The following is a 14,850-nucleotide window of genomic DNA, read 5'->3' as shown; positions in this document are numbered from 1 at the left end:
TTTTATTTTATTTTATTTTATTTATTTATTTATTTTATTATTATTATTATACTTTAAGTTCTAGGGTACATGTGCACAATGTGCAGGTTTGTTACATAGGTATACATGTGCCATGTTGGTGTGCTGCACCCATTAACTCATCATTTACATTAAGTATATCTCCTAATGCTATCCCTCCCCCTCCCCCATCCCCACTCCCCACAATAGGCCCTGGTGTGTGATGTTCCCCTTCCTGTATCCAAGTGATCTCATTGTTCAGTTCCCACCTATGAGTGAGAACACGTGGTGTTTGGTTTTCTGTTCTTGCGATAGTTTGCTGAGAATGATGGTTTCGTGCTGCATCCATGTCCCTACAAAGGACACGAACTCATCCTTTTTTATGGCTGCATAGTATTCCATGGTGTATATGTGCCACATTTTCAGGGTTCTTTAGGTAGTAACTGATAAGCTCCCGAAAATAAGAGCTGGGTCAGCAAAATGGCACAGTGACAAGTGGAAACAGTAGAGGTGAGTGGAATTTTAAGATAAACTACCGGCCGGGTGCGATGTCTCACACCTGTAATCCCAGCACTTTGGGAGGCTAAAGCAGGCAGATCACGAGGTCAGGAATTCGAGACCAGCCTGACCAACATGGTGAAACCCCATCTCTACTAAAAATACAAAAATCAGCCGGGTGTGGTGGCGCGTGCCAGTAATCTCAGCTACTCTGGAGACTGAGGGAGGAGAATTGCTTGAACCCGGGAGGCAGAAGTTGCGCTGAGCCGCGATCGCGCCACTGCACTCCAGCCTGGCGACAGAGCGAGTCTCTGTCTCAAAAAATAAAAAAGAAAAAGAAAAAGAAAACATAAACTACCACCAAGATGTAACTATTTCAGAAGTCCCAAGGATGTATGCATGAGAATAAGTATCACACATCCAAGAGATTCACAGATAGTTCTTTCCCTCTAGGCATAATCAAAAGAGGAAACTTAATGCAAAAATTATATAATCATCTAATCAAAGTAATTCTGTACATAATCATGCTTAACAAATATTAAGCTGTGTAATCAGAAGTGGAATATTTTGAATATGTTCTAGAAAATATTTCAGAGGTGCTGTATAGTTTTACAAGAATATCCAAAATACCTTTAGTCAGCTACTAAAGCACCTTATTCTTCCAAGCACAATCCTACCCTACTCTTCCAATCTTTTATTTTCTAGTCTGTGCTGTTCAGAGTGTTGCCTGAAGAATATTTTATTATTTTTTGTGATGCCACAATAGAGTCATTTTGCTATCTCACAGATTGGTCAGACAGGCCTTTCCTGTTTTACTAAAAGTTATCTTAGTAAACTAACAGGTCCCAGACCACCTGAGGTTTTACAAAACAGCTTAGATTTTTGTGATGTGGCAAGATGCATAGAACTCCATTTACTCGATGTTTTTAAACTTAAGATTAAACAAAGTAGTTTCATTGAGCTAGAGACAACTCAGTAAAAACTTTTATTCCACCTTATGCCAGTAATAACTACATTTGAAAGACCATTTGAAAAGCCTAAGATAGTGAAGTGGCAAACTATTTGCATTATATAAACTGTAAAATATGCATTGTGAGAGCATTTTATTGAATGTCATATGTTTGCAGACATTTGTCCTGTTTTCTTTTTTACTACTTTAGATTTGTCTCTTAAGTTTGCATAGGTACAGATATGATTTTTGTGATCATCTAATTGCTTTGGAAATTTTCACTAAAGCATTATTAGTAAAATAATAGTTTTCATGGGCCGGGTGTGGTGGCTCACGCCTGTAATCCCAGCACTTTGGGAGACTAAGGTGGGTGGATCACCTGAGGTCGGGAGTTCAAGACCAGTCTGACCAACATGGAGAAACCCTGTCTCTACTAAAAATACAAAATTAGCCAGGCGTGGTGGTGCATGCCTGTAATCCCAGCTACTTGGGAGGCTGAGGCAGGAGAATCACTTGAATCTGGGAGGCGGAGGTTGCGGTAAGCCAAGATCACGCCATTGCACTCCAGCCTGGGCAACAAGAGCAAAACTTCATCTCAATAATAGTTTTCACATATCATATCTGGTTATATTCAGAATAGACTATATTCCTTTTTAGCAGACGATGTTCTTTATGCCTGTATCTCAACATGTAACCCCTAGTTAAAGCCATTTTTTGTGCTGACACATGTAGACATCCGGAATTGAACTAAAAGTAATGTAACTGAATTATTTACATTTGGTGAGCTAATTGGTTAATTACTGATGATTATGAGTTAAGATTCAGTGTACTAGAAAATTTTAAATCAATGGGGTTTATGCTGAAACGCAGGTTACAGTTGCTTTACAAATCTAACTCCCAAGTATGTTACTGTCAACACCACTCTAGTAGTAATTGAGGGTCATAGTTCAGAATAAAGTAAACACTGCTATGATTTCCTGTTTTACTTCTCTGAAAAACAGATGCTAAAGAGTAGGTAATAGGAAATTGTACTTCTCTCTCGCTAAATGTCTGTAATTTCTTTAAGAAGTTTATGTATTTCATACGCTTGTTAGCGCCCAGCACATAAAGCCTGTGTCGACACGCTGACGACCACACTTGTGGTTGGCCCGTGTGCCTCTGTCTGGCCCGCTCCTCCAGTCCTGCCCCATCCGTAAAACTTCACTGTCACTCTGACAAAAGTAGTTTACAAACTGTTAGTCTGCCTTTTAGACTTCATTAAAAAAAATCTCATTCTGTAACTTGGCTTTAAATTAAAGACAAGAGCAGAAAAAAAGAAATTAAACGGAAGGAAGCCGGAGGCTTTAAGGGCATCTTATTGTCTGGCGAGTCATCATTGTTTTCTTATATCAACATTATGAGTTCATTCAAGTTCGATCTATATAAACAAGTTATTAATTTCTAATATTTTTAGGGAGCTGTCCTAGGTTTTCAAATTCCGGCAAATATGTGTATGTGTTTTTTTTTTCCTACATCTTAATTTTCCTTCTCTTACATGAAAACTTTTCTTTCTGATCTCATACTTCTTCATTTTTAAAATACAGGTTTTAGCCAGGCGTGGTGGCCCACACTTGTAATTCTAGCACTTTAGGAGGCTGAGGTAAGAGGATTGCCTGAGCCTAGAAGTTCAAGACCAGACTGGGCAACATAATGAGACCCCATCTCTACAAAAAAAAAATTAAAAAGTTTTTCAGGAATGGTAGCACGTGCCTGTAGTCTGATTGAATCTGATGCAATAAGGAAGAATATACTGGGACTAGTCTCTGTCTAGAATGTGGGAAGTGCCCTATTCTCGTAGCCTCAGCTGCTCTGGAGACTGAGGTGGGAGGATCACATGAGCCAGGGAGGTCAGGGGTGCAGTGAGCCATGATCGTGCCCAGCCTGGGCAACAGAGTGAGACCTATAAAGAAAATACAGGTTTCTAGTAGCTTTTTATTAGCTCCAGATTCTTTTTTTTTTTTTGAGACGGGGTCTCGCTCTGTCGCCCAGGCTGGATGGAGTGCAGTGGCCAGATCTCAGCTCACTGCAAGCTCCGCCTCCCAGGTTCACGCCATTCTCCTGCCTCAGCCTCCCGAGTAGCGGGAACTACAGGCGCCCGCCTCCTCGCCTGGCTAGTTTTTTGTATTTTTTAGTAGAGACGGGGTTTCACCGTGTTAGCCAGGATGGTCTCGATCTCCTGACCTCGTGATCTGCCCGGCTCGGCCTCCCAAAGTGCTGGGATTACCGCCCTTTGAGCCACTGCGCCCGGCTGCCTCCAGATTCTTGCAGAGCAATGCGACATCAAGGCAGAAGATCACTTAGTACATTTTAGGCCATCACTGTTGAGAAATTTCATTAAGTACCTGACTGTACTGTGTGTCCTAAGGCATCTGACACCGAGAACTGTCATTGCCTTTGCTCCAGGAGATTGAAGTGTAAGTCAGATAACTTTGAAGCTGACAGATTAATAGAAGGACCTTACAGATCCCAGAATCAGTATTGAACTAGGACAGAAATAACTACTATCATGATACAAAAACTCAAAGTGCATCCATTCATTCTCACTTTAATATATGTGGCTGTCTTACTGTTGGGGATGGGCTGCTATAAGGTACTTTGACTGTTAGTTTAATTGTTGCTCCCTGATAATTAAAAAAGGAACCAGTCTGGTGTTCTAATGTTTATCATTTTAAAAAACATTTTTGAGGTCCTCTTGTGTGTCATTTTCTATGTGCTTGGGGCCAGCCATTATGACATTAGTTAGAGTTTAATGTGAATTAGGACTTTTACCACTTTTCAGACAATACAAATACTTTAGAACATCTCAACTCCATTTCCCCCTCCAATGTTTTGTGTTATTTTCATCATTTGTATTCTAAAAATATTTAAAATCCTCTAAGACATTAAAATTACTGCTTTTGCAATCCATATTTATTCAGAATTCCCTGCTTTCCTTTTTTTGTTGCTACTCATTCCTTTCTGTATTTCCTTTTTTAAAAAAAACCTGTTGCTAGTCATTTTCCTTCAACTTGAAGAACTTCCCTTAATATTTCTTATAGTACAAGACTGAAGGTGACAGTTTCCCAGCTTTTTTGTCAAAGAATATCTTTAATTTGTCTTCTTTTTTGAAGGATTTTTTTTCTTTTTTTTTTTAACCGCTTATTGAATTCTAGATTGGCAGTTACTGTCTTTCTGTATTTTAAAGACATTATTCTGTTACTTTATTGCTTCCATCATTTCTTTTGAAAAATCATCTATACAGCTATTGTTGTTCCCTTTCAAGGTAATACGTCTTTTTCTTCTGGCTGCTTTTTTGATTTTGTCTTTGTATTTTGCTTCTACTCATTTAATTATTGGCATTGATAGGTGTAATTTTCTTTGAATTTATTCTGCTTCGGATCCACAGAGCTTGGATCTGTGGCTTGAGCTTTCATCAGGCTTAGAAAACTCTTAGGGCCGGGCGCGGTGGCTCAAGCCTGTAATCCCAGCACTTTGGGAGGCCGAGACGGGCGGATCACGAGGTCAGGAGATCGAGACCATCCTGGCTAACACGGTGAAACCCCGTCTCTACTATAAAAAAAAAAATTAGCCGGGCGATGTGGCGGGCGCCTGTAGTCCCAGCTACTCAGGAGGCTGAGGCAGGAGAATGGCGTAAACCCGGGAGGCGGAGCTTGCAGTGAGCTGAGATCCGGCCACTGCACTCCAGCCTGGGCGACAGAGCGAGACTCCGTCTCAAAAAAAAAAAAAGAAAACTCTTAGCCTCTGTGTCTCCAGTGCAGCTTCTGTTGCATTCTCTCTTTTTCCCCTGCAGAGAGACTCCAGTTATACATAGAGTTTTTCGCCATATGGTGCCTCCTGTGTTCCTTCAGCTGTTTTCATATTTTCCATCCTTTGTCATGGGAACCGATGTGCTTCATGGTCAACAATCCTCTGTTTGCCTGTGCCCAGCTCGCTCTTATCCCCACGTGTTGAGTTCTTAAATTTCAGTTACTCTACTTTTAATTTCAGAATTTCCAAGTGATTATTAATATTAGATTCTAGTTCTCTGTTAAATTGTTGTCGTCTACTTTATTGAATGTATTCATCCAGGTTTTAAAGTCTTTGCTAACTCACTATCCACGTCACTTGTTTTTCTCTTGTTCTTGTCTCCTGATGTGCCCTGTACTTTTTATTGAATTTTAGACATCAGATATATAAACTTGCAGAGTTTCTGGAAGATGTTTTCCACCTCTAGAAAGGATTTCCTTCTGCCTTTGGCAGGCAGTTGGACAAGGCCCAGATCACTTTAAGTCATTCTGGGATTGACATGATTTGGTCCTAAGTTTCAGTCTTTATAAAAGCCCTCTCTACTCTCTTTCTGCTTCACTCTTCACTCTTTCAGTGCCTACCACGATGTCTAACCTATGGAAGGTATTTAGCAAATGCTTTCTCAATAAAGGGTTCTTTCAGATAAGGTTTTTTATGTAGATGGATAATCATTAAATTCTCAGTAGTAGTAGTTCAGATTCACAAAAGCTTTTCTCCCCCCAACCTTGCCCCACATTTCACCCTGTTTAGAGTCTGTAGATTCCATGCATTGAATACATTCAGGGGGACTTGAGGGTTCCCCGAGTATTGGGAGACTAATGACAAAATGCAGCAAAGGAAGACACTGATCACATGGACATTTTTAAATGGCTTTCAGATTAGTGCTCACCTTTGCCAGCATCCAGAAAAATTTTTTATAAGTTCAGGGTTGAATAAAATAGACAAGAGAATAAGTCAGGAATGCCATACTCTTCTGCAGTCATGACACTTCTAGACCAGTGCTCTGATTGTGGCTCTAGGTAACGTCCTTCCACACCAGGGTTTTCTTCACTAATTATTCACTGAAGACATGCGTGGAAATACATAGGTTATATCTAAATCAGGCATTTTTTTGCTATAGAATTAAGCATTAAAATTAGAGTCATATTAGATAATTATTCTGCACAGATGAATACTTGTCTTACCTTACTTACCAGGCGACTGGTCTCTGAATTTAATTATTTATATAGTGAGTATATTTCTCTATTTGAAATTAAAGTTGGAGTTATTTAAAGATTTGGTTTACTGACAGATATCTTATTCTCTTTCAGGTTTATATCTGTCTTCATGCTTAAGATTTGGTATTTCCAATAACTTGAACCAGTGTAACTGCTAGCAACAGTTGATTAGACTTTTACTGATTTTTCTTTGCCCCAGAAACATATCAGCGCATGTTTAAAGGATGCAAATCCAAATAATTCTTATCTTCATTGCCTAACATTATCTAGCTCCAGGATACTACTGGTCAGTCCTTTGTGTTTCCTACCTAACACGTCCAAATCAAAGCCCAGTGCAATGTCATCTCCAGACTTTTCTTACTCCCAATTTTAGGGAAAAAAAAATGTCTCTGAGGTTCCAACTTCCAGAATGTTGGAATAGCTTGATCATCAACAGATAATAATGATAAAATCTGGATTATTTGAAAGCATTGGAGAATAAGCAGAAGCAGGCAGAAACAATAAGAGTCTACCCTTGTAATAAAATATGTGAGATTTATGAGTTTATGGGTTTTTGTTGTTCTCCAATCTCAGGGCAAGGATGCAAGCAGAAGCTATCGGAGCACTGAGTTTGATGCCAACAGAGCAACCAGAAAATTAAAAGGAAAATCCAGTTTTAAAAAAATTACTATACATGTGAAGAAACAGGAAAATGTGATAATTAAGGGGGAAAAAAGTCAATAGAAACAGACTCTGAGATGACCCAGGTGTCACAATTAGCAGATAATGACTTTAAGCAGCCATTATAAATATGTTCAAGGACTTAAAGGAAGGTATACACATAATAAATGAACTTATAGGGAATTTAACTGATAAACAGAGCCTATACAAAAGACCAAATGGAAATTCCAGAGCTAAAGAGCTCAATAACTAAAATGGAAAATTTACTAGTTGAGCTTAACAGTTATTGGAGACAACAGAGGAAAAAGTCAACGAAGAAGAAGATATCGAACAGTAGAAATCGTCCAGTCTGAAGAAGAGAAAGAAAAAAAATTAAAATGCACATTGTAGGTAAAGGCGGGAAGTAAAAGTAGAGCAGAATTGACGTGAACTGCTCAGTGGTAATAAATTCCAGTCACTAATTCTGTGAAGAAAAAAGTTGAAAAATTAAAAATTCTTGGATTTTGAATGTCTAATCCTTAGTGTTTCCTCCAAGAATGAGGGGGAACATATCGTCTGATTTCAAAGCAAGGTGTTTTTGGTTAACTTTCCTGAGGTCGTTTCTTTCATGTGGCCATACATTTCTTAGCTTCCTGTCCTCGTCTTCCTCTTTCATTCCCTCATTCTTCCCAGTAGCTAATGGCCTTTTCCTTCTGGGTGCTACTTTTGGGAGCCAGTTAATAATGAAGTAGATGACTTCTGACAGTAGACTAAGACAAAGGAAGCCTGTGTGCTGGGACATTATATAAGGATGCATTCTTAAGTCTTCTTTTGATGTATTCTCCTGTTGTGTGGCACTTTTCACTATCATTTTCAAATTCTCAGGATTTCAAATCATGGTGAATCATTTAGTTGTTTTTAAGCATCAGTCTTTCTTAAGAGTCTGTGAATACAGAATACCAAATGATATTTCAAAATAGGCTTATTTTAATTATTGTCTCCTCTAGACACAATTCTGTTTCTTTTGGTTTAAACTCTGCAGGTGTTTCACCAAAACCAACAGCACTTTCAGCAGCAACCCTCTTCCTGTGGTCCCTGTAGTAGCACCTTATCCTCAGGATGGTTTGGAAATGAAGCCCCTCAGTCACATGAAGGTGCCTGTATGCCTGGCTTCCGCAGTCCCTGATTGTGGCCAGTTGCCTGAGGAGAGCGTCAAGGACAATGTGGAACCAGTCCCTACTCAGCGTACCTGCTGTCAGGACATTGTAAATGACGTCAGCTCTGATAGCGCAGAAGATCCAGCAGAGTTCAGCAGAGGTCAGGAAGGCATGATCAACCTTGGGATTCCAGATCGTCTTCAGTTAGCTAAGAGCTGTGTATGGGAAGGTGATGCTTTCAGAGTTTCCCCTCTATGATTAGTTTACATATTTCTTGGGAGACTGGGTGGGATGCTGGGTCCTTTAAAAAAAGATAGGACTCAAGTTAAAGGATTCTTTTTAATTCTGTTATTACTCATGTCCTTCATCTCAGGCTGTCAATCCCATCACACTTTGGAAAATCTATTTGGAAATAGGCTTTGATTTCATTCATAGGGTAGCAGAAGACGTGGTGGAAGAATGCATTTTGTGAACATGAGCCCCTTTTTGGTTTGAGTTGGTTCTGGAGTGGTAACCTTTCTATCAGATGGTTATTTTAGGGCTTTTAAGGGGTTGCTTTAATCCTCAGGTGGATTGTACAGCTACTTATGAGAGTTCAACTTTATTTAAACCTTTTCAACCTTCTGTCTCCCTCAGATTCAAACACAAACCAGGTTCTACTTACGCTCGTTTTTCTTTCTTCATGGCTCAAAGCGTGAAGAAGTTTTTAGACTGCTTTGTAAAAATCCACCTTTATCATTTGATAATGCTCCCAAACCTTTCTGTGTTTCAGGAGACAGCTGTGCCCATTCAGAAACAGAGAACGATGTTGTAAGTTGGAATGCTCTTATTTTGCCACCTGTGCCAGAGGGCTGTGCTGAAAAGACAACGTGGTCTCCGTCTGGCATTCCTTTAGACGGCCCGACAGAGGTCCTTCAGCAGCCCCAGGAAACCTGAGGATGTGCAAACAACCGGTCATTTTCCAACTTCAAGCCAGTAACTGCACAAAACAGGCCTGGGAGTGAACTGTGTGAAGGACCTTAATTCAAATCAGAGAAAATCATTATTTATTTTTTTGTAGTAGTAATGTCATATGAATGTATCTTAAAATGTGTGCCCTTTTATATTATTTATGCCTTAAATGTTTTCTTCCCCATTCCTTCCTCCCCCCAGTAGGAAACAACCTTGTTTTGCATAGTGTTCAGTCACCTGGAGGGCCGAGGGGTCCTTCCATGTTTTCTAACAGCTACAGTGACAGCAAGAGCTCCTCATGCAAAGGATCCCATCTCGTGGCTGTTTTGGCTGGGAGGGAATGCAGGGGCCACTTGAAGGTTGCCACCCGCTGGCTTTTCAGGTAGAAAATGGTCTTTTAATAGTGTATTCTCAGACTTTTTTTTTTTTTTTTTTGAGATGGAGTCTTGCTCTGTTGTCCAGGCTGGAGTGCAATGGCCTGATCTCGGCTCACTGTGACATCCGCCTCCCGGGTTCAAGCAATTCTCCCGCCTCAGTCTCCCGAGTAGCTGGGACTACAGGCATACAGTCACCTGCCACCACACCCAGCTAATTGTTTTGTATTTTTAGTGGAGACAGGGTTTCACCATGTTGGTCAGGCTGGTTTTGAACTCCTGACCCCAAGTGATCCACCCGCCTCCGCCTCCCAAAGTGCTAGGATTACAGGCGTGAGCCACCACGCCCGGCCTGTATTACTAGACTTTCTGAGAACACTTTGAAGTCAGCTGCAGTTGTGACCCATGTTTATAATAGCGGACTTGGCTGGCGAATTTTACAAGAGTGCCTTCCACAAAAGTGGTAACGTGTCCTGTTGACTTTCTATCTGCACGTGGGCACAAGTGACGTTCATTTGCTAGGCACTAGTCATCGTGTTGTGGATGTGGTGGAGTGTAAGGTCTTGATGAATTCTGGCAGTATGCAGAAAAGAAACCAAGGCCAGAGAGACACATAATGCCTCATGTCCCACTGCTTTCAAATTCCATTTATTTATCAAATGGCTACTATGGGGCTCTTTTTGACTGTTTCTAGGAGTAGGAACAAAATAAGACATTAAGTGGTGGCTTGAAGAGAAAGATACACATTTTTAGAAGAAAGAAAGGGGAAGGCTGCAGGGAGCCCGTCTTGGTGGGAGCTCTCCAGTCTGTTGGATTAGCGTAGGAATGTGCTCATGGTGCCCTGACGCTGAAACTAGTCATCCCCCACCTCCAACATAGGCAGCAGCCTGCAGGGTGAGTGTCAGAAAAGACTTACGTTGGAAGAAAAGGGTTTTTTTTTTTTTCTGAAATTTCCTGATACCTCTTTCAGAATGTCACCCTTGTAAACAGGCACCCAAAGCGTTGGTCAGCAGAGCTCCTGACCACGGCTGCCTCTGCGTGACAAGGACATTTGCAGCTGCCTTTGGAAGGCTCTTCACATTAAAAAGCAATAATCATATCAGTGTGTTTCATAGCTTGAGTCAAGCTTTCAAGGATCACTGCTCCTTTTTGCATTATGCATCCATTTGGGGAAAGAAACAGAAAATTATTCTCTTTATATAGAGTCAAGCAATTCCAGCAGAAGTGAAGAAATGTTAGTTTCCCAGAAATCGCAGTGGAATAGAATATAATACTCTGTTAACCAACTTTCTGTATAAATGCATCAGTATTCCCTTACATATGTCTATATATTTTATAATAGAACTGTTAGTGAAAATGTGCTTGTTTAAGCTGGGTCACTATGCAAGAGTTACTTCCAGTAGAATGTAGTGAATGTAATTCCCTAGTCAGATATTAGGGATGCTGTAGGCCCAAGTTCTACATTCCAGATGTCCGTGCCTATAGTATACTGGATTTATTCTTCATGTTGCTTCGATGCAATTAGCTCTGGAGGGGGATAGCTGCGTCCTTTATTTATGGGACTAGCAAAGGACAAAGTCCCAGCGCGCAGAATCTGAAAACATACCCTGTGTTAGCCAATCAAGTTACAGCAGTGCTGTCACAAAGGGCGTTTTAGAAAACAGGCGAGTCGATGTCCATAGACGACAGCCATTTTGATTCAGGAAACAGGTGTATTAGCGTGAGCCTTAGGTCATGAACTGCTTTTAAAGATTGAGTTTGAATATGGGATCTGTCCATGAGGAAGAGAAAACGGCTTTACCTTTAGGACAATCTCATTGTGGACTGCTTTATTTATATTATTAGTAACGCTGTTTTAAGTGTTATTCTTTTTATTGTATTTTATTTATAAAAAATGCCTTTATATATTGAAATATATAAATATATATATACACACACACATATATATATATAATTGCCTTTATGTTTAGGCGGTATGAGTTCTCCCTAAGTGTGAGTTAGCTCTGAACTTGTCTGCCCTGCGCAGGCACCCAAACAGTCCTACCTAATGTCACTTCACCAGGAAATGAGAGGACATGGTACAGTGTGAGAGAGAGCACTAACACGTGTTGAATAACTGCTGTGTACCAGGCACTGTGCTCGGTGCTTGTTACTGTTAACTCATTTAACCCTCACAACACATCTACAAAGTTGACATTAAAATCCCCAAGTCACTCAGTGAGCCATGGGACCTGAATCCGAACCCAGTTTATCTGGAGCCATAATCTGGGCTCCTCCCATTTTTCCATCCTGCTTTCCACAAGCATGGCGGTTCACTCTTTGGATAGAACCAGTCCCGTTCCGTCTGCTGTGATCTGTCCCTGCTGTGGAATTCCTCTGAGGCTCCAGCTCCGCAGCCGGAGAAGCTGCCCTCTGGCCTCTGTGGGCAGAGCTCTGCTTATGACTTCGTCTTCCAGGAGTCCACATTTCTCCCCTTGATGTGCCCGTCTGCCACCTCCACCTGGAAATTTGAGCTTTACTGTGCTCAGTGATCAGGAAATTGGTCAAGCCTCTTCATGTTCCTTCTCATCTAGAATTCTGTGTGATTGTTTTAGCGTTAAACTGCCCTGCTCCCACTGTATCATTTCACTATCTCCTTTTAATGTTTTTCTTTCAGTTTTGCACTGACAGTCTGGTGACAGGTGCTGCCAGGGTGCAAGTGAAATGGCAATGTTCTAAACCTTTTGCAGTGTTCTTAGCAAAAGCCTTTCTTTCTGGGTTTTGTTTTTGTCAAATGAGTCTATGAAGACTTGGTGCATCCGGCTTGGGCTGATCGTGCCACAGATCTCATTCCAGCTACAGTACTGCCAAGAAGTGAAATTTAGAATTGAATTTTACCTGTGTTGCTCTCTTTTAAAGTAATGACTTTGAGATGCATGCTTTGTATCATATTGAAAAGTATGTTTGATTTTCCTTAAAGTTGTAATGTTATGTGTGAAACTGTACATATTTTAAATGATGTAGCTTTGGCAGGTTTTATGTGGTTGACATGATTTTATATTAAAAGAGAACGCTGCTTTCATATAGCGTAGCCCCTGAAGGTGGGGCTACTCCCTGTTTGTACAACGCTGCTTCTAGTTTGTGACTGGGGTGGGCGCATACCTTCCTCTGAAATTCTTTGGAGCCTCCACCCCTGTCCTCCCCTGAAACTCCCCCTGTGCACACCCTTTCTGTTCTGGCTGCAGAGATCAAGGCCCTGAAGGAGCAGGATCTTGGGCAAGTGTTTTAGGGGAGGCTGAGAACGTGCCTGAGCCTGGGGGGCGATGTGGAGGCAGGCCCAGCTCCTCGGGGCAGCTTTGCATTTCTTTGGAAGGAAGGGAGGTGGGTAGGAGAGGAGCTTGGAAGGATGAGGGGGAGCAGTCCTGCCTCACACGTTGTCTATTTTTACCGTTAACCTAGGGCCACATTGTTATGAACTCCAGTATAGAGATTTAGCCTTGTGAAAAAGTGTTGTTTTACTGCCCTACGAGATACACATCTGTAGGCATCTGTGACCAGAAAGCCAACAACGTCTTTTGCATCGGGTGTGGCCCTTTTGTATTTTATTTCCCATATTTAAATAAGCCTTCCTTACACCCTAGCCCCAGTCCTGAGAGCTTTGAGGGTAGCTGAAACCCCTTATCTAATAAAGTCTAACTCTGTGAGAACCACAGAACCTTCTTCAGTTTCTCAATTTTCTGTCTCCTTTCAGGCGCCACTTCCCTTGTGCTGGCGGGTCACCCGTTGGCTTTCTTGCCGTTTCTTCTCATCTGTGTCTCCTGCAGAGGCGGCTTGGAGTCCCGAGTCTTCTAGTCAGTTGAACAAGCATTCATTTGTGTTTTCACCCAGATTGCAGACACACACACAAACACACACACACTTGGAGCTAGTGAGTCATGCTGGCAGCTGACATTGTGACTCTGGAACAGCCCCGGTGTTCTGTGGGCCAGCTCCCCCAGCCTGGGGACGGAAAGCTACATCTGCAGTACCTCCGCTCTGTATCTTGTGGGCTGGGACTCCTGGAGTCGGGCCACTGCAGCGTCAGTGATGTTCTTAAGCTACGGTTGAGCGAAGGAACACACACTCACACACCTTGTTTCTCCCCACTGGCCACACCTGGGACCCAGCCATCAGCCTCTCTGCGGGAGTTGCAATGGAAATAGCCCTCCGTTGGCATGAACATCAGCTCTGATTTATTTAGGAATTGCTCCATCCAGACTTTTTTCTGGAAGCAGCTAGCTTGCTCATACGTGTGTAGCACCACAGACGGTTCCCAGTACCATGGCTGTCACTTGCCCTCAGATACCCAGTGATCCTTCTCTCCCAATTGTGGGTCCTCCTCCTCGTCCTGCCACCTCTGTCTTCCACAAGCTGGGCCAGGGCTTCTCTTGTAACCATGTCACTTAGGGCCTTGCACCAGTTGGAAAGACTGGGTGTTAAGTGAAAGTGGTAGTTGGTGTCTTAGCTACGTTGGTTTTACGACCAAAGTCTGACAGAAGCGCTCTTCCCAAATCCCACCTGCCTTCCCTAAGCCTATTTGCATCTTCCTCTTTGGGCCTCATGGTGTTGCAGTCACTGTGATGGTGACATTCACTGGAGCATCCGTGGTTTCTTGTGCAGGATCCAAACCTGGGGTGGCGGTTGGTGTTTCAAGGCCTAGGAAAAGCGTATGTGGGCAAAGAACAGAGATGCCTTGGGAGTGTCCAGATGTTCCCAGAGCTCAAGAGAGACCAAGCGTCACCCTCAGCACCCAGCACTGGTCTCCTTGGACACGAGTGATCTTTTTCTGGATATAGTCGTGCTTACCTGCCTGCACTTCAGCATCTTCTCTGGGGCCCCTCTGTTGGTGCCTTTGCTCCCTGAGAGTGAAGTGAGAGAGTAAAGTTAGTGGCAACTCACTTCCCTCGCTTTCCTTTCCAACTGGAGGAAAGCCCTGGCCCCCAGGATGACTGGGGTTCCACACTCACATGGGAACAAGCAATTGACCAAGGCCTGTAGGAAGGAAAAGAAAATGAACATTACTTGGCCAGCCCAGCAGAGATCCCAGGAGAACGGCCCTCTCTTTCCCAATGGGCTCTGTACTAGGGCCTCAGGAACCCAGAAGGGGATGAGCCCTGAATGGCACCATCTAGCACTGGGGAGAGGGTCAGAATTAAGGAAGAGCCTAGATTCTTCTCCCCCGGGAGTGCTGCAGCTCTCTTTTGGATAGCTCAGGGTCTGGCCAC

At 42.4% G+C, this 14,850-nt stretch overlaps 1 protein-coding gene across 3 annotated transcripts in view; it reads left to right on the top strand.

The window, feature by feature from the left end:
• CDON (cell adhesion associated, oncogene regulated) overlaps positions 1 to 9,688 on the top strand; it is a 108,336-nt gene extending 98,648 nt beyond the window's left edge. For 2 of the 3 annotated variants that reach the window (XM_017892316.1, XM_017892317.1), the window contains exons 19-20: positions 8,168 to 8,511; positions 9,055 to 9,688. In XM_017892316.1, coding sequence (XP_017747805.1) covers positions 8,168 to 8,511; positions 9,055 to 9,218 — 508 coding nt within the window. In that variant the 3' untranslated portion in view covers positions 9,219 to 9,688. The remainder of the gene's footprint in view (positions 1 to 8,167; positions 8,512 to 9,054) is intronic. The other variant, XM_017892319.1, reaches the window with a different exon arrangement.
• The last annotated feature ends 5,162 nt before the right edge of the window (positions 9,689 to 14,850 follow it).

Source organism: Rhinopithecus bieti, unplaced genomic scaffold, assembly GCF_001698545.2.
Source record: "Rhinopithecus bieti isolate Rb0 unplaced genomic scaffold, ASM169854v2 scaffold_20150, whole genome shotgun sequence".
Taxonomy (NCBI): Eukaryota; Metazoa; Chordata; class Mammalia; order Primates; family Cercopithecidae; genus Rhinopithecus; species Rhinopithecus bieti.
This window is presented reverse-complemented; position numbering and strand designations above follow the sequence as displayed.